Source organism: Balaenoptera ricei, chromosome 19, assembly GCF_028023285.1.
Source record: "Balaenoptera ricei isolate mBalRic1 chromosome 19, mBalRic1.hap2, whole genome shotgun sequence".
Classification (NCBI taxonomy): domain Eukaryota; kingdom Metazoa; phylum Chordata; class Mammalia; order Artiodactyla; family Balaenopteridae; genus Balaenoptera; species Balaenoptera ricei.
Window position 1 is genome coordinate 46,521,538 of NC_082657.1, and position 20,418 is coordinate 46,541,955.

General features: G+C 38.5%; 2 protein-coding genes across 3 annotated transcripts in view; both read left to right on the forward strand.

The window, feature by feature from the left end:
- The window catches only part of LOC132353775 (cytochrome b5 type B), a 30,032-nt gene extending 23,674 nt beyond the window's left edge, over positions 1-6,358 (forward strand). Inside the window, exons 4-5 of the mRNA XM_059905189.1 lie at positions 2,071-2,099; positions 5,098-6,358. Of these exons, the coding sequence (XP_059761172.1) occupies positions 2,071-2,099; positions 5,098-5,188 (120 nt within the window). The 3' untranslated portion in view covers positions 5,189-6,358. The remainder of the gene's footprint in view (positions 1-2,070; positions 2,100-5,097) is intronic.
- Positions 6,119-20,418, forward strand: part of NFAT5 (nuclear factor of activated T cells 5) — a 203,285-nt gene continuing 188,985 nt past the window's right edge. Inside the window, exons 1-3 of one of the 2 annotated variants that reach the window (XM_059905178.1) lie at positions 6,119-6,166; positions 6,973-7,055; positions 7,470-7,491. In XM_059905178.1, the coding sequence (XP_059761161.1) occupies positions 6,975-7,055; positions 7,470-7,491 (103 nt within the window). In that variant the 5' untranslated portion in view covers positions 6,119-6,166; positions 6,973-6,974. Of the gene's footprint in view, positions 6,167-6,456; positions 7,056-7,469; positions 7,492-20,418 lie in introns of those variants that run through there. The other variant, XM_059905179.1, reaches the window with a different exon arrangement.

Below are 20,418 nucleotides of genomic sequence, written 5' to 3' on the forward strand. Positions count from 1 at the left end.
CGTTTCGCTTTCGCATAAGCCTTTCAGATTACCTCTGCTTTTTTTTTTTTAATACTAAGTCTACATTTTTTGTTCCATAAAATCATTCGTATATGTGTGGATAAAGAAAGCATAAAAGACCATGGAATTTTCTTGATAGAATTCAATTATTTCTTGGCTACTGTAGTGGAATATTTAAAAAGGCAACGTTGGGCTTCTCTGGTGGCGCAGTGGTTGAGAACCCGCCTGCCAATGCAGGGGACACGGGTTTGAGCCCTGGTCCAGGAAGACCCCACATGCCACGGAGCAACTAAGACCCTGCGCCACAACTACTGAGCCTGAGCTCTAGAGCCCGCGTGCCACAACTACTGAAGCCCATGCGCCTAGCCCATGCTCCACAACAAGAGAAGCCACCACAATGAGAAGCCTGTGCACCGCAACGAAGAGTAGCCCCCGCTCGCCACAACTAGAGAAAAGCCCGCGCGCAGCAACAAAGACCCAATGCAGCCAAAAATAAATAAATAAATAAATTAGTTTAAAAAAAAAAAAGCTTTAAAAAGGCAACGTTGTGAGATGCACACACAACCGTCATTACCACCCCAGCCTTCCAAATCTGCAAAACACTTGCTGTATTTCTCAAAGATTGACCGTAACATGTTTTAGCTAGCCTGACTCATTCTATTCAAGGAGAAATGTCCCAGATTGTTATCATCGGGGTCTCAAAGAAGTGTAGTAGTATATTAATAGGATTTATCTAAAACTTTTTATTAGAAGTTTTACTTGCCTATAGGCGATTTCTTTCAGGTTTGGGGCATGTATTCATTTGCATGACAATGTTTTGGGTATATGAAATTAAAACTTACCTCATGGTCTGCTCTAAAATATCTAGGCCAGTATGTATGTAGGGTTTTTGGGAATCTCGGAGGTTACTGAAATCTGTAGTTATGTGTCCATACCCTGGCATATTACTGCATATTGGCAGAGATGATCTTTTGGGCAGCAGTAACTTATGCTAATGGGTTATTGTCCTCTGGCAGTAAGTTAGCAGGCTTTTTTGTACTATACAACTAATTAATGAAATCCATAACTTCATTTGTTATTTACATAAATTGAATTTAAAAATTTAGTATCAGCTTTATTAAGGTATAATTCACATGCCATCCAGTTCACCTAAGATGTATAAGTCAAGGGTTTTTAGTATATTCAGAGCTGTGCAACCATAATCACAAATTAATTTTGGAACATTTTCATCACTCCAAAAAGAAACCACGTAACCTTTAGCAGTCATTTCCCATTTCCCTCCAGCTCCTCTTCTCTCAGCCCTAGGAAACCACCAATCTACTTTTCTGCCTCTCAGTTTGCCTATTCTGAACATTTCATGTAAATGGACTTTATATAATACATGGTCTTTGGTTTCTTTCAGCTCACGTAACATTTAAGGTTCATCAGTGTTGTCGCATGTATAAATACCTTGTTACTTATTACTGCCAAATTTTTGTTTTTAAGTTTATTTTGGTATTTTCTTTCCTCTAACTCCATTCTTGCTGTTTTCATTGTGAAATAAGCCCTAAGGTCTCTAATCTTAATTATTATGATTTCAGAGAGTAAAGCAGTTCACTTCTCTAAGCCACAAAGCAGTCATCTGCATGCTTTTGAGCATTTCCCAGTTGATCTCTATGTTACAAGACAGAAGTTTTTATTTTTTAAATGTGTTTTCACAAAATGTGATCTTAGCTACTGCCAGTGGCAAGCCCCAGTGAACCAGGCTTACCATTGTGACTGCAAATTAATTCATTGCAATATAGTTTGTACCAGTGGCTTTTTTTGTTTGTTTGTTTGTTTTTTACAAATAAAATGAGTTTAGGTCATTTCTCTACGCTTTCATTAGTGGTTCTTTACTAGGGAATACCAGTATATTATCAGAAAAAGAATTCCTAGTCCTCCCATCGCAGATGGATTTGTAAACATCAAATTGCATGAAAGATGAAGTTCTGTTATTAGCTTCAGAGTTTGCATGACTATTCGAGAAGATTTATATACTCTGTGTTAATCTTGTTTGTTTGTTTGTTTTTGAACATGCATCTTCTTCAGGACCCTCCGAAAAATAATACGTGCAAAAGGTTGGTATTCCCTTAATAGATTTCCTTATGCTCAACTTACTGTGTGGCAAAGAGGTTCTTCCATAAATATACATGTGAAACATAACTTAGAGTACAGTTTGACAGCTCATTCTTTTTTGGTCACAATTACTGCAAATTCAGTAGTTCCTTAGCTTTAGCAAAATTAATTTTTACAGTTTTAGTCATCTTGAGTAATCTCAAAAAAGTTCTTGCCTTGAGTAATTTTTAAATCTTGTTGTGACATAAATTAGAATCACATGTAGGAAGAGGTAAGTATGCATGGACAAGTACTACTGTTAATTCAGGCCCACAGTCTCTGCAGCTCAGCCAAGCTATGCAACTTCCACTAAAAACTTAATCCCATTTAATCCTCACAACCACTCTCTAATCTCATTTAATCCTCACAACCACTCTGCACCTACCTTACATATTATAAATGTAATAATAAATGTAAAAATGTATTATTACATTTTACAGAAGAAAAAAATTGTGTATTGCAGTCATGTTCAGGAATGTGCGTTTTCTCAAAGGTTTACTTATCCCTTGCAGTAATGTTACTAACACAGTAGTATTAGCCCTGAAAGGTATACATTTATCATCCCTTAAGTGTCTCTACTTGAGATAACTGTAGAATCCTTGGCTTGTAAAAATTTATAGAGATTATATAGAGCTATTTTATCTTTCTGAGATCCCACTTAAAGCATTTCATAGAGAGAGAGAAAATGTGTCTTTTTTCCCCGTAAAAGTACCATGTCTTTTTTGTTTGAGGTGACGGACAGAATATTTTTAAAAAGTGGAAATTAAAGGAAACTGTTAGTAAATTCAGCTTTCTTAATATTAAGGATTTATGCTCATCCAAAAGCTCCATAAAGAATTTGAAAATACAGGCCATAAACTTGCAGTAGACTTACACTACACTTAAAACTGATTAAAAATTACTGTGTGGAATACATGAAGAATTTTTACAAATCAATTAAAAAATAACTTAGTAGAATATGAGAAAAAGACTTAAACAAGCACCTTACAGAAGAGGAAGCACAAATATAAACATATGGGAAAAAAAAGGTTTAATTTCATTTGTCATCAGAGAGATGCAGATTAAAATCATGGGGTATATTTCACACCTGCCAGATTGGCAAAAATTTTTTAAAATTCTCAAAATAAGAGGAGTTGTTTAGGAAGTGTATTACCAATATTCTTAGGCCCTCTTTAGGGTCTTAGGGAGATGTAAATGGGTACAATCCCTGTGGAAAACAATTTGGCATTATCAAGTAAATTTGACAATATAATAACTTCTGACCCAGCAGTTCCATTTCTAGGGATATATACATACTCAAGAGAAATGTGTGTACAAGTATACCAGCGAACACGTACTAGAATGCTCATAGCAACATTATTCAAGATATTAAAATATTGGAAACAACCCAAATAACCATTCATTAGTAAAATGAATGAATTCATTCTGGGATATTCATATAGTGGAATACTTCAAAGCAATAAAAATAACTGAGTCACAACTATGTGCAATAACCTGAATAAATCTGAATGAAGAGAGTTCTGTCTTATGTCCAGGAAGTTGTTGTTGAACCTGTATCTCCTTTGGTGCAGGATAGGTGCATTTCCTCTGGTTCTGTTCTCAGTGGCCGTAAAGTTACAAAGGATTATATGAGGATTGGTGGTCAACCATTCTCAGTCTTGTGCACTGAAGACTTTATCTTCCGTGTTTTGAACTCTTTTGTCCCTTGTGGCTGTTCTGGAAGATACCTGAATTCATTACTCTTCTGGGGAGATTACTTTTTTAAGTTTCCCTGTGCCATATTGCTGTTGTACATACTGACCAACTTGCTTGTGTCTTTAAACAAAGCTGCCTGGCTGACATTCTAAACTTATCCAGAACAGCTTTCTGTCATACTTAAATGTACAAAGTGCTAGACATGTTTAGGCAAAGAGAATCATTTTTATTATTGAGCCTCAGCTGGTTTTTTGGGCTTCAAAGCCTTTTAATACCTAGACCGCGTATGTCATAGTGGAGGGGCGGCCAGGTCATTTGGCTCACGGAAGAATTAGAACTGAAAACCAGCAGTACTAATAAGCTCTGTTAGAGAAGAAGGTTTTTTTCAGCTGTGTGGCTTGCGGGATCTTAGTTCCCCAACCAGGGATTGAACCTGGGCCACCGCAGTGAAAGCGCAGAGTCTTAACCGCTGGACTGCCAAGGGAATCCCCAGGAAGGATTATTTTAAGGAGAATAATGACTGTCCTGAAACTCTGAGGAAAGTTTCTTACAGGACTTTTTAAGCCAACTACCATTTATTTAACTTTATTAGAACTATCAGTATGTTGTGTGTGTGCATGTGTGTGTGTCCTTATTAGTGTCTGAACTTAAGTAGGGATTAAGAGGATGGGAATCAGGATAGGAATTAGACTGCTTGACCAACTTCCCTTTGTGATTTTGGGTGCAAAGCTTGTATTTCATATATAAAATGAGACTAATAATACCTATTTCATAGGATTGTTGTGAGGATTAAATTTTGAAAATACATGTGGGGCAGATGTAATATCGTCAACAGTTGTATTAGGTATCATTGGTTCTAAATTTATAATTATATACATAAAATGGTGGCTTTTTCCTGCTTAAAGATGTTAATTGTAGAATATGTGAAAAAGCATAAAGAAAAATTTAAACTCTCCATAATCCCATAACCCAGAAATAACCACTTTTATGTCTTTGTGAAAACATATATACTTAGGTGTGTATGTATATATTTTTTTGGTATTATACCATACATTCCGTTTTTAATCCTTTTAAAATTATTGTTTAACTTCAGCCCAGATCTTTGGATTTTTTTATTTCCCCAAATAAAATTCTTTGCTATAAAAATATTAAAATGTGAAAAATGTTTAAAATATTAAAATGTGAATGTTGAAAGATAGGGAACATTTGGTATGAAATGTTCACGATTTTATTGCTTCTCCCCCCTGTCCCCCCCCAAACGTCTAGCTACTGGTCGTATTGGATCTTCCCCATCGTAGGTGCTATTCTCTTAGGTTTTCTGTATCGTTACTACATGGCGGAGAGCAAGTCCTCCTGAGGAGACCTTGTTGAAATCTGGAAAGCACATCCACTTGGGAGTGAGAACTACACACTTGTTTGGAGGCTGCAGCGGTGCCCTCTTCTCGAATCCTGCCAATTGTATTCTTCTCCCTCGGACCTCAGACTGTTGGCCAGACATCCGCCTCAGCCCTGGGGCCAGTGTCCAAGTCATTTCTCAGAGCCTTATTCTCAAAACACCTGCTCATTGTGTCCTTGCCTTTGTTTCCTCTCCTTACTCTTTTCCACGAGCACCTTTATGTTTCAAAACTTTCTTTTATAATTATAGTCTACGTGTCCTAGTGACATTGCCCTTTGGTAAAATTGCCTGCTTTCCAGTACTTTGAATGCACATTAGACATACTTAATAGGGCATCACAGTCTGGTTTTGAAGCTTTTCTTTTTCCCTTTTTCTTTTAAGTAAATATTATTTTAAAAATTATGACTTAATTATTTATCATAAGAGGTTTATAATTCATGAAGTCAGGTTGCACACCTGCGACTTAAAACACAACTGCAGAATGATCTTGTTCCTTGTTTATATTTGTTAAAACTGAGTGTAGCAGGGAGCCCTTGCCACCTCCTAAGGCCACCAAATGGTGCTGGGCAGAACTCTGCTTCCCTTTTGTTTATGGGGAGTGGAGAGAAACAGGGAGAGGAAGAGATGAATTGGGATGATAGAGTGAATTCATGGTAATCTTTCTTTTTGAAAAATATTGAAAAACACTACTTTTAGGACAGGAGTTTAGAAAAGGCACCAAAAACTTTATCCTTTACTTTGGCACCAGTTCCTAGCCATCTTTTTTCTTTTCTTTTTTTTTTAAACCCCTTACCATCTTGTATTGGTAAAATATAAATTTATAGGTATGTGTTTAGAGCTTTACAGTTTTGTTAAAGGATTTTGCTCTTTTTTTGTTTATCAACTGGTAATTTTTTATTCCCCTTTTTACAGAAGTAAGAGACTCCAAATTGATCAAAGGTACAGTATTTAATCTTCTGTTTGCCCCAGTAAAATAACTCCCATGGTAAAGCGGCATTCAGAGGGGGAAGATCAGGACAAGAGAATGTTTTCCATTTCATGTGTATTTTACCTCCATGGCTCCAGTTTGTGGTTTTGTTGTTTTTTCCATTGAGAATAAAAAACTGGTAGTTTTTTTTTTTTTTTCTCAGATGACTGTTTCATTGAGGAGTAGGTTAATATTTAGAGTTATGTTACTGTTTCTCCTTGGTTCGGACTTGCTCTGGTGTATTTGACTGCTTTTTCCGCCCCCGTGGAAGCACCTGAGGAGACCGTCTGCTGGGAGTTTTCTGCCGACAACTGTGGTGATTTTTCTCCCCATCCTTTGAGGATGACCAGTCTACTCTGAGCCATCGTCACATGCAGCAGGAAGCAGCGTGGTTCCGGAAGGACCACGGGCACTGCTCAGCATCCTCCCCTGTTCCTGCTTGCCAGGCACTTGACAGGACAGGAAGCTACACAGCACACCAGTGTCTGCCCATGCAAACTGTTTAAGAGAAAGTTCAACCCAGGTCTTGTATCCTGTGATTTAGCAGTTGAGTGAATTCACAGTTTGTAAAAATCATGTCAACCTGCTAATCGCACACTTGGTTATGACATTATGGAGAAATTTTAGGGGCTTTCTGGCTGACTTTTATATGTCAGGGATATGGGTAAATTTTTTAAACATATCTTTTTTTTTTTTTGATGTGGCCCATCTTTTAAAGTCTTTATTGAATTTGTTACAATATCGCTTCTGTTTTATGTTTTGGTTTTTTGGCCGCAAGGCATGTGGCATCTTGGCTCCCCGACCAGGGATCGAACCTGCACCCCCTGCATTGGAAGGCGAAGCCTCAACCACTGGACCACCAGGGAAGTCCCTAAGACTTATATCTTTAGAAAATGTTTTGTATGTATTATAAGATGCCACTGTAAGACAATTTATTGAAAGAAAAATCTTTGGTTATTGTGTAACAGAGGTGGTGTGACTTGATGCTCCTCCAGGAAGGCAAGGAAGGGTTGCCTTGAATAAGAATTGGTATATAATTGCTGTAATCATTAAGTTGCATGATCACATGGGCCCACACTGGAGTAGAAAAGAAGAACAAAGGAGTATTGAGGAGCTGGAAAGGGAACATTCAAGCTAAAACTAAGCCAGAAGATAACTTGGGTCAATTAAAAATGTGTTGGCAGTCCCCAAAATTGAATGAAAAACATCTGGCTTAGAGGAAATGTTAAAGAACGATATTCTTAAGTAAAATTTGTGTTTTTTTTTTATATTTTTAGGGTAAAGACCACTGCAAAAGGTATGTTTTTCTATTTCATATTGGTTGTCTTTTCCTGTTTATATCTGGACTTGTTTTTGTTCAGAGCCAGAGGAAAAGATTTTCAGACTTTGTCTCAACCATCCATGAAATCCATCCAATACCCAGGGCTTCTTTTGATCTCCTGCTAATATCATGTCACTTTGTATTATAAAAACCACTTTTGGGTCCATTTACTATAATTCTGCTGCCTACATAAACAACCAGGTAGAGCTTGTGTGAGTTTGCAGAGGTTCTCTTCTAAACAATAAAGTAATATAGTATGTTAGCCGAATCCATCAAAAAGGACTTTTGTTTTAAGAAGTAGACAGGAATTCTCAAAACAGTCTGGACATTGGTGGGTCCTGAAAACCCCTCTGGAGAGACAGTGGAGCCAGTCCCTGTTGGCCAGCCGGGCCTCCTGGGATGTCTCTGGGGTGTTCGGTTGTTTATTCCCAAGGAAGGCTCATTGCTGCCGCTCACCAAACTGTACACATAATGGCTGGAGAGCACAAGAGGAGGAGATGAGGGGAAATTAGTGCCCCCAAAATAGGGATGTTAGTGCTGGGTCCCAAAATTTCCTGCCCCTGTCTCTCAGGAATTGGTTTTGCTTTCCAAATGACTTAACATTTGTAAAGACAGGAAAGTGGTACAGATAAAGTTTATACTGTGTTTAGTTCTAATTTGACCACTTAAGCAGCAACAAAAATCCATTGGAACCTGTAATTTGAGCCGTAAAGTTCTTTCAGCCGTTGTCACAAATCCACACGTTGTGAAATAAGAACATTGTTGAGTATATACTCAGTTCCCAAGTGGAGCAGTGAAAAATGCTTTACAGGCCAGATATATCATTACTTACGTAGTATCTCATGCTTAAAATCTTAAGTGATACCTATCTGATGAAATTCCATTTTAGAAACGCAGAACTTGAATGTTCATTACTTCCTTCTCCAGGAGGAATGGATTCAGACATGTCTTGTCTCAACAGGAGATTGATCTTTTTTTTTTTTTCTTCTTTTTTTTAACCATTTCGTTCTTTTGCCAAATACCACAGAAGTAATGGGAAGTTTAGTCACATTTGATGGTTGTGCCCTGGAAGAGCTTGGGTTTGGAATTTGCGGGGGTGATCTCAAAGGGAGGTTTCAAGAAGTAGAGAGGTATTTGTCAAGTCACCTACCCTACATCTAGCATCCCACTCATGAATTTTAGGAGCTGCTTTGTGCCTACACCTATATTCTACATTTGCTATTTAGGCAAAACATTATTATGATTATTTAATTTCCTTTTGACTTCACCCTCTGAGCGAGTAATATTAACATTCCTTTTGTGTATTCAGTAATGAAGTTTGTTTACCTATTTTATTTCAGCATATTTTGAACAAAGATCTTTGTCTCTTTCTGCTGGAATGTGCACACAGTGAATGTTTGTTAGAACTACACACAATAAAGATACTGTTTTCTTTTTCTCTCCCTGACTACAGTTATTTTTTTCTTTTTACATTTATTTAGCTTTGCTCTTATTATTTTATTTTTTGGCTGCATTGGGTCTTCATTGCTGTGTGCGGGCTTTCTCTAGCTGTGGTGAGTGGGGACTACTCTTCGTTGCAGTGCACAGGCTTCTCACTGCGGTGGCTTCTCTTGTTGCAGAGCACCGGCTCTAGGCACGTGAGCTTCAGTAGTTGTGGCACGTGGGCTCAGTAGTTGTGGCTCGTGGGCTCTAGAGTGCAGGCTCAGTAGCTGTGGCGCACGGGCTTAGTTGCTCCGCGGCATGTGGGATCTTCCCGGACCAGGACTCGAACCCGTGTTCCCTGCATTGGCAGGCGGATTTTTAACCACTTTGCCACCAGGGAAATCCCTACAGTTATTTAAAAAAAAAAAAAAATTTTTTTTTTTTTTTTTAAAGTAGAAATGTTGGTTCTGTAATTCTCAGGTGTTCTGGAAGAAAAGAATTTGAGAAGCATAAAAGTCACCTATATCTATGCTACTACTGGGTTTAGTGTAACTAGATGGGGAGTTCTGCAGTTTTTCAGGATTCTTACTGCTGCTCTTTCCTTGACGTGAGTTGCGCGTTGGATAATCCTGAGAGGCAGAAATCAAGACTTTTGCTGTATTAACGGATGTGAAGTGGCAACCAGGTAGATAGGTTGGGAGTTCTGTTTTTACTGAAACCATCTGGTAAAGAGAAGCCAGTTCAAGGTAATAATATGTTGTTATCTGTAATGCCAGTCTTCAAATGGTTGTTTTTCTTGGAAACAGCTAAACTGTTGGGGAAAATTAAACATTGAGATCGAAGTTCTAGTGACTATGTTAATAAAACAAGGTAAATAAACCATTTGTATAATTACCTTTAAAACATACTGATAGCCTTCTAACATTACCAATGAGAGGTCGTTCCTTAGGGCTTGGTTATTTCACTATCACATGAATTGAGCATTACTAACAGGAAAGGAAAGTCCCATTCTTATTACTAGTGTTTGAATCTAATGTTTAACCTTCAGTCATAATAATTCACATCACTCTTCCTGATGCTGAGTATTTAGCAGGCACTTGACAAATCCTGGTTGATTCCTGAAAACTTGAGGTCGAAGATTGTCATTTCAATTATGTAAATTTAAGGTAAGAAACACCTTACCTTAAATTAAGAAACAAATGCAAATACAAATGTTTGTTACAAGTGTGACAAGTGGCATTTTTGATTCATCAGTGCCAGTCTCAGAGCAGTTTCCTACTGTTTGTTCCTGGTTCTAATCTGTGACTGAAACATTGATGTTAACTTTAGAAGCACCATGGACCTGGAAAGAGAAAAATTTTTAAACCCGGGTGCCTGAATTTCATTTTTCTTTAGAGAAGCTTACTTTTGGGATCTTTTTTTTCTAGTTTCCTCATTGAAGTTTTTCAGAGAAGGAGGTGGCATTACTTACAAAACAATAGGATGATGTCCACAATAAAAACGAATCTTCTCACAAACCTGCCCACTCTGATTTATTACCCAAGAAATATAATAAGGAGCAGCACAGGAAAATGAGCTTTCTTAGACTTCCAATGTGACCCGCTTTTTCTTTTCTGAATCTTTTGTTTAGGTGTTTTTTGTTTGTTTGTTTTTAGTTTTTGGATTTTTCCTACACTCATTCTACTCCATCTTGCCCCTTTAAACTGCAGTACTCTGTCTCATGGTTTACTAATAAGTGACCCCTTAGCCACGCTCCTCTTCATTTCTAAGTATTATGGTCCAAAAATGTACCCACTAGCCTGTTGTAGAAAACATTTGGAAGAAATTAAGCTGATTTGTTTTTAAGCCAGACCATGCATGCAAACTAGTGAAGTTCTGTTTGAACATCTTTATTGACCTTCATTTAGGGCTAAAAGTCTACCACTGGACCTTTTCATGTATGAGTCAGTAAATTTGCTTTTTGTCTCAAGCTAGTTCAGATTTAGTTTTTAAAACACATCCTAACTACAGTGGCCTCTGCTGCTTACCTGACCTTAAAATGCCTGCCTTGGTAACAAAGGGTTCTGCCTCTCCAAGTATGCCTAAGCTCTCATAGGGCAGAGACTCATTTTTTTATTCTGTGCTAAGTCTCGTTGCAAAGAAGAAATATTCTTTACTTAAAAAAGATACACACTCAGATTATTTTTGTCATAGAATAAGATACATAAGTAAGGAACCTATTTAAGCTAACAGGTAAAAGGGAACTTACTTGTTATGAATCAGTTACGAATGAGCATCTGATGGAACTCAGGGTTAGGAAGCACAACTGGACCTCATGAGAACTGGGACCAGGAATCAGAAGACCAATAGGAATCAAGGTGGCTACATTAGTTTCCAGTCCAAACCTCTTATGGAAATTAATTCTTAGAAGTGAGAATGTAATTGGCTAGATAGTATCAAGAGTGTCCATTTCTGATCCCATCAAGGGCAGGGGAACCCATTCCTCGGCTTTGAATGGAGGGGTGGATCATAGGGGAAGCAGATATCCAAGGCAGATACTGTTATCACATACTTTGTGTATTTTGTTTAAGTGTCTTCATTAATGGACTATACAACCTCTGAAGGAAGCGTCTTTGCATCCCTCAGGGTGCCCTGCTTTATGCTTGGCCATAGGAAGGGCTAAGCAGATTCAGTATGGTTTATCATGCTGTGTCTGAATGAACAACCTATCCAAATTTGTTGAATTATCTGGGACTCCTAAGTAGAATTCTGAGATGAATCCCAGTGCTGCCCACATCACTAACAACCGAAAAACCTCATTGACTCCTGCATCCCCACAAACCCATTCTGTTTTCTCTGTAAATAAATTCAGCTGCCAGTATTTATTGGTTTCTTAGAAATATTTTAAATGAACTTTATTTTTTAGAGCAGTTTTAAATTTAGAAAAATTGTGACAATAATACAGAGTTCCCATAAACTTAGCACCCGGTTTCCCCTATTACTAGCATCTTAAACATTAGTGTGGTACGTTGGTTACAGTTAATGAACCAGTATCAGTACATTATTATCAAAGTCCACAATTTATTCATACTTCCTCAGTTTTTACCTAATATCTTTTTTTCTGTTCTACTTTTACATTTAGTCATCATGTTTTCTTTGCCTCCTCTTGACTGTGACAGTTGCTCCGACTCTTGTTTGTGATGACCTTGACTATTTTGAGGAGTATTGGTCAGGTACACTGTAGGATGCCCTCAACTGGAACTTGATATTTTTCTTATAATTAGACTGAGGTTGGGGTGGGGGAAGGCTCCAGATGTAATTTGTTATTATTGCATCATATCAAGGGTATATACTATCAATACGATTTATGAGACTGACCTTGATCAAAAGGATGAGGTAGTGTTTATTAGGGTTTTTTTTGTTGTTGACGTATAGTTGATTTACAATATTGTGTTAGTTTGTAGGTGTACAGCAAAATGATTTGACATATATATATATATATATATATATATATATATTCTTTTTTCAGATTCTTTTCCATTATAGGTGTTTATTAGGTTTCTTTTCTATAAAGTTACTCTTTGAAAGGAACTTTCCATACTGTTTCGTATTAGGAGGAAGTTACTATGGGCAGCCCACGCTCCACCTCCTTGAGGGTGGAGTATCTACATAAATCATTTGGAATTCTTCTGTATGGGAGATTGGTTCATAGAATTTTTTTTTCTTTAAGTTCTCATCACAAGAAAAAAATTTTTATAACTGTGTGGTGATGGATGTTAACTAAACTTATTGTGGTAATCATTTCGCAACATATACATACATCAAATCATGATGTACACCTAAAACTAATACAGTGTTATATGTCAATTATTAGTTATCTATATTATACATATTAGTGTATATATGTCAGTCCCAATCTCCCAATGCATTCCACCCCCCACCCCCTGCTTTCCCTCCTTGATGTCCGTATATTTGTTCTCTATATCTGTGTGTCTATTTCTGAGTTGCAAACCGGTTCATCTGTACCATTTTTCGGTTCATAGAATTTTATACTTGATAAATATTGATGGGTTTTGACCACCCTAAAAAAAATAACAGTAAGGGGCTTCAGATTGAACATAGTAGTTTGACAAACTTATCTCTGTTCCCTTCCAAAAGCCACATAAATGATGAGAGTAAGGAATAAACGAAGATACAAAGTGAATAAGAGAGTACACCTCTGTCAATGAAAGATCTCAGGAAATTTTTGGAAGATCAAAGACCAGTAAACTGAGATGATCTTGATGTGAGATTGATTACAAGGCAAAGCTGAGGGCCATGGTGAGTGGGGATTAAGTGGAATTTCATACTAATTGCTGAGATACCTCCCCACCCGCACCCCCTTGGCTTGTAGAATACTAACAGTCAAGATTATACCCCCAGGCAGCGGTTAGGAAGATTTCTCTCTGGAGAAACCCACCAGTTCTAGAGAAGAGGTCAACAGCTGCTGACACCTGGCGGCTTCCACAAGGTCACCTGGCAGTGAAATCCTTCAATCAATCAGCTCTTCGGATGTAAAGCATGCAAAAAGGTTTTTAGTGCCTTCCTTAACAGTTAAATATAAACGGATAGCCAAGGGCTATCAACCATTTTTGGAAGCTTTAGTACAAAAGATAGAGATCAAAACAAATAGGAAAAAAAGAGGAAGAAATAATGCAGAAGAAAAGAAAACAAAACTTGCAACTTCAGAGAGATGATATTGTATCCATGAATACAAACCAAGGATGCTATTTAAAAAGGAACAAAGGATAAGAATTCTAGAAATTACAAATTTGAGGCTACTAGTGATTGCTAAAATTAGTAGGCAAAAGCTTAAGAAGAAACGATATTTACATAGTCAAAAGTATCTCCCCCAAAGCATTTACTAGTTAAAAAGAGAAAAGCAGTTATTTTAGTGAAGAAAGCTGGCTGACTTAACAAAGTCGGTCAGGTTTAACATCATCAGTAATAACACATCAATATCATATACCCTTGAAATGATGCACTGAGAAGAACATATCCTGTCTATTGTATTCCCCCAAATTAGTAACCTCAATCTAATCATGACAAAATATCAGACAGACCCAAATTGATGGACACTGCAAAACCCTCAACCAATATTCTCCAAAAGTGTCAAAGGTCATGAAAGACAAGGAAAGACTGAAGAACTGTCACAGACTGGAGGAGACTAAGGAGACATGACCACCATATACAGTGTGGGATCCTGGATTAGATCCAGAAAAAGGACATTAGTGGAATGACTTGTGACATGCAAATGAAGTCTGTACTTCATGGCATTGTTGCAACGTTAACTTCTTAGTTTTGATAATTGTACTTTGATTATGTAAGATGTTAACATTAGGGGACTACCTTTGCAAGTCTTTGTAAGCCTAAAATTATTTCAAAATAAAGTCTTTTAATGAGAGCAGAAATAAAAAAAAGAAAGCAGTAGAAGAGATGGAAAATAAAAAAGAGGAAATCTCCCGCAAGGTAGAACAAAAACGAAAAGATGGAAAATGAGAGTTTATACAAGGAGATACCCTGTCTCAATTAAGAGGAGATCTAGAAGTGAAAAATGAAGAAACTATCACAGAAATAATACAAGAGAACATTCCAAGGAATTCCCTGGTGGTCCAGTGATTAGGACTCGGCACTTTCACTGCCAGTGGTCCAGGTTCAATCCCTGGTCGGGGAACTAAGATCCCACAAGCCACGAGGTATGGCCAAAAAATAAATAAATAAATAAAATAAAAGTAAAGAAAACATCTCAGAACAAATTATGATTTTTGAGGTTGAAATGACTGAGTGCTCAACACAATAATGAAAAATGACTCTTACCAAGGCATATCATTGTGGAATTTCAGAACAGAAGGGATAAGAAAATACAAAACCACTGACAATGGCCACATCTTGGATCATCTTGAAATCACCTTGGAACATTAAAAAATACCAATATCTGACCCTGCCACAGATCAATTAAAAAAGCAAAAGCTCTGTTTCAGGGGAACCTGATGCATGGTGAGGGTTGAGAACCATGGTCCTAAAAGCTTCCAAAGAGAAAAAGTAGATCACTTTGGAAGAATCAGGAAGTGATACCACAACTTCTCAACAGCAGCATTGTAAATAAGAACCCAGTGGAACAATGCTTGCCGAAAGAAAATGTCTTCTAAGCTAGAATTCTGGATAGTTAAGAAATCTCTTGTTCATGAAAATTAAAAATTATCACCCATAAGTCTGTTCAGAGGCTTGGGCTTTTTCTAAATGAGATTTTTTTTTTTTTAAGCAGATGTACCCAGTCATTTTCTGTATCTCCTGTGCACATTCCTTCCAAGTTATTCTTTATTTTTTTTTAAAATTTATTTATTTATTTATGGCTGTGTTGGGTCTTCGTTTCTGTGCGAGGGCTTTCTCTAGTTGTGGCGAGTGGGGGCCACTCTTCATCGCGGTGCGCGGGCCTCTCACTAACGCGGCCTCTCTTGTTGCGGAGCACAACCTCCAGACGCACAGGCTCAGTAATTGTGGCTCACGGGCCCAGTTGCTCTGCAGCATGTGGGATCTTCCCAGACCAGGGCTCGAACCCGTGTCCCCTGCGTTGGCAGGCGGATTCTCAACCACTGCAGCACCAGGGAAGCCCCAAGTTATTCTTTCTTAAACACATTCTTTATTCAAGAATTGCCTAGTTTTCAATATCTTCTATGATTTGACCCTACACTACCTACCTAGACAATCTGCTCTCAGCTGGCCTCTCCTCCTACTGTCTTTTGCTTCCACCTTGCCCTTTCCTGTCTCTTGTACCCTTCAGAGATCTTTTCCATGAGCCATAATATCCAACTTCCACCCCCACCCATCCCAAATGGGTTTTGTCCTGAGTTTTTTTTTTTCTTTTTGGTCCTGAGTTTTGATTGCAGTTGACTAGACTGTTTGCTTGTAGCACTGCATGTTTTTTTTTTTTTAAAGATCTTTATTGGAGTATAATTGCTTTACAATGTTGTGTTAGTTTCTGCTGTATGACAAAGTGAATCAGGTATATGTATACATATATCCCCATATCCCCTCCCTCTTGCGCCACCCTCCCAATCCCACCCCTCTAGGTGGTCACAAAGCACCGGGCTGATCTCCCTATGTAGCCCCGTGTTTGATCCAAGCTCAGTGGGAAGTGGAGCCACACTGGCAAGCATGAAGAGTGGCAGTGGGATAGGCAGCATATTTATCCTGTTGGTCTAGCTGAGTCATACCCGGACTGCAAAGTCCAGCCCAAGTCTCACTTTCTCCATGAAACCTCACTCCAGTTCACAATTCACTATTCCCTTCTCTGAGTGCCTGGCACACAGTTATGGCCATTTTCATTCTTTGGCACCAGACGAGTCCCTCTGTTAATCTTCCCAGCTAGAGTGGAGTGTCTTTGAGGACAGAGATTGGGCAATTGGCATTATTTTGTGTTTCTCCACTGTACCTAGTACAGTGCTCTAACACAGTAGATGCTCAGAAAACATTTGACTGGTTGGTGGAGTAATAGTGAAGTGGAAAATATGCCCTCTGCAGGTATGGAAGGAAAAGAGCATGCCTCTTAAAATCTCTACAACCTTGATATGATTTTTATGGAGCAAATTAACAGAGGCTTTTTCCTAACATTTCATATCCCCATTAGAAGATCCTTGACTGTATTGGGTCTTGGCATCATGACATATTCAATTTCTTTCAAAATGGCCTAACCTATACCAAAAAGCAAACTGGGGTAATATTGGATTATAAATAAGATACATTCCCAGTTAACATAAGGGGGAATAGTAAAATACATTTGCCTCGTGTCATTCTTGAGAAAACTGGAATTCTAACAAGAATGAATGTTCAAACATCCAGGGGATATTGGATGGCTGTTAGATATCAAAAAATGCAAGTAAAATGATTGATACTCACAGGATATTATATTTTTACTCTAGTAAAAAGTACATTTTCTGAAACATGAGGGTGTTTAGGCCCATTGAGATCTAGTGCGTTATAGTGATGTACTTTCTTATATTAGAAGTTTGCATATTAGATAGTTTAATATTTGTGCTGATATGTTGCCTTGTAAAATATAGTAGCAATTAAAATTAGAAACATCTGTGAGAAAAAAATTTTCTCAAGAATGCTACTTTTGTGGCAAATATTTTTCTGAAGGATATGCTGGGTTTTTTACTCTTCAGTTGGAATTGCCCTTGTATTCATCCTTTCTTGATGGTGCTAAGAGTGTTATCAGTTGTGTATTTATCCACTATGAATGATTATTTGGAGACCTTTTTTTCAAACAGTATAAAATAATTGGTACATATACACTTATGTATATAAAATGTATATACATATACAGTGTAATTAATACCTTATCTTTGAAATCTATCTGTCCTATCATCCACAGACATACATGTTTTACCACTTAACATAAAATATCACTCTTGTATCTCCCATTATTGTGATTGTTTTTCACTGATGTGTATAGCTTACCTACCCAGATCTTCTTTGATGATAGATTTCACCAACAGGTATTCATCTCTGTTTGAATAATATGTGACTAGCACATTGAAAAAAGGGATGTAAACCTGTTACATTTCCAGCTACTGTAAGCAAGTGAATATTAATACATATGTATATATATGAGTCTCATATTTATCATATTTATTCAAAAATTGGTGGTGTAGAGAATATTCAAACATCTAGGGGGACCGAATGGCTGGGGTATCATCGAGGTAACTGAAGGAACTGGAGTGTTCTGAAGAGCCTTGACTCACTTTATAGCATTTAAATGACGGGGTTGGGCTTCCCTGGTGGTGCAGTGGTTGGGAATCCACCTGCCAATGCAGGAGACAAGGGTTTGAGCCCTGGTCTGGGAAGATCCCACATGCCATGGAGCAACTAAGCCCGTGCACCACAACTACTGAGCCTGTACTCTAGAGCCCACGAGCCACAACTACTGAGCCCATGTGCCACAACTACTGAAGCCCGCATGCCTAGAGCCCGTGCTCTGTAACAAGAGAGGCCACTGCAATGAGAAGCCTGCGCACCGCAACGAAGAGTAGCCCCCCTCACCACAAGAGAAAAGCCCACGTGCAGCAACGAAGACCCAATGCAGCCAAAAATAAATTTAAAAAACTAAACTAAAATAAATGACGGGCTCCATGTGCCCTGCCTGTCATCATGTGATTTGTAAAGGGGTAGAATTTGTATACTAAGAGTATATTGAAACATTATGTTCTGTGCTTAACATCACTGGTAACAGACACTATCCCAATAACATTAAAGAATATGTTTATGACTCAGTGCCCAAATGGGCAATTCAGAGAGGAAGGATCATTGACGTTCGGGGGAGGGGGGACAGGAGTGGCTGTGTTTATTTTGCCACGGTCAATTTATTCTCTCCTCCCAGAGAGTTACTTACCTCTAACCTTGAATCTCCAACAGTATGTTCAGCCACAAATCTCCCCTGTTTATGACCCTTGTTACCATTTATCAATATAAAGCATGTTTATACATTAGAGGAGCCAGACATTTTCCGTTTTTATTCTGTGGCTTTCTATAGGGAGCACTGGGGTGGGCTTCTCAACATCCATCCTATCCCAGATGGTAAGTCTGAGACAGTTGGGACAGTTCTATTTCACATGGTTACATATGTGACCCAATTCTCACCAGTGGCATGAAACCTCTGGAAGAAATTTCCTCTCCAGAGCCACAGAAATAACTGCTATGGCGGCCCTGCTTCCAGCCTGAGAATGAAGCAAACACGAAGGTGGCTGAGTGGAGAATGAGAGAACATGAGACTTTGTTGCCTCCAGCTGCTGATGAAATGAACCCTGAAGCACACCCTACAGCAGGACTTCCATTTGTGTGGAGATCATAAATTTCCTTATTGTTTAAGCCATTTGAGTTGGGTTTTCTATTACTTGCAGCTGGAAGCATCCTTGCTGATAAACTATTCTTAAGAGGAATGACTCATAGGGAAACAGTCCTCCCAGCTTCTGATTAACTCTGGCCTCCAGAGATAATTATCTGGGCCATCAGATACACAAAAAATATGCAGGTCATAAGATTAAAAATAGAGTGGTTACATTTAAGGAGAGGGTGAAGATAGTGACTGGGAGGGGGCCTGAGAGGGGTTTCTGGAATGTTGGTAATTCCTTGATCTGGGTGGTGGTTATATGGGTGTGTTTACTTCAGGGTAAATTCATTGAGCTGTAGACTTATGATTTGTGTACTTTTCTGCATGTAGGTTATACTTCAAGTACAAAAAAAAGTTTACTAAAAGATACTGTATTGTAACCAGACCTCCAAACAGACTGTTTATATCTTGACTGGAAGGATATGAATGACATACCCTGGTCATTTTATTCGGCAGCCAAACTCAGCTGTAGGGATGTGCTTTCTTTGATAGACTTACAGAAGCTCATTGTAAAGACCCCCTGTCACTAGTGTGTGGCCAGCCTTCTCTAATCTCAGCCAAAATGTTTTCCCTTAGGGTTCCAATGGGAGGGCCTCACAGCCTTGCAGATGAAGGACTTCATCATTTTTAGAATTCAGTCACAATGACTATTAAAAACCGAAATGAAGGGACTTCCCTGGTGGTCCAGTGGTAAAGAATCTGCCTTCCAATGCAGGGGACGTGGGTTTGATCCCTGGCGGGGTAACTAAGATCCCACATGGCGCGGGGCAACTAAGCCCATGCGCCACAGCTAGAGAGAAGCCCGCTTGCCGCAACTAAGACCTGGCGCAGCCAAAAATAATTAATTAATTAATTAAATTTAATAAGTATATAAAGGAACAAACCAAAATGAAAACTAACAGGCTGACGTCTGTCCACGTAGGGCTTGGTCAAGCAACATTCTCAGAGAGGCATTCTAGTTATGGGAGGGTCCACTCCAGGGAAACCACTGGAGTTTGGTAAATGCGCCACGGAACCTCATGCAGCCTAGGTTAAGACCTCTAGTTCACGGAGGAAGAATGGAATATGTTCAGTTAGTTGTTTGTGGAAGAAGAATATATAGGCTTTAGGGACCAAATTATCTGGAAAAAGACTTGGCACCACTAGGGGAAAACCAGGTAAGAAAAGTTACTGTTAAAAAAAAAAAAAAAAAAAAAGCAAAGGAAAAAAAGTTACCATAAATCGTAGGTTGGAGAGTGGAACTGGACATGGGATAGCAAGTCATTGGGAATGTCAATCCTCATGAGGGAGAGGCTTTGGAGAGTAATCACATCACGATACTAAACGGGGAATCTGGTTGGTGGTCAGACCCATGGAATTCAAATTCCTTAGCGCTGTGGAGCCCTGTCCTGATTGAGGGGTCACATTGATCCACAGAACTGGAAGCTCATCAGAATGTGGGGACATGATAATTTATTTCTGCTCCCCCTAACTCTTCAAGGCGCTTGCACATTCAGTATATCCTCGCTAAACCTTATGAGGTAGGTAATTTAGATACGATCATAAGAGAGACAGTGACTAAGAGAAGCCTTTAG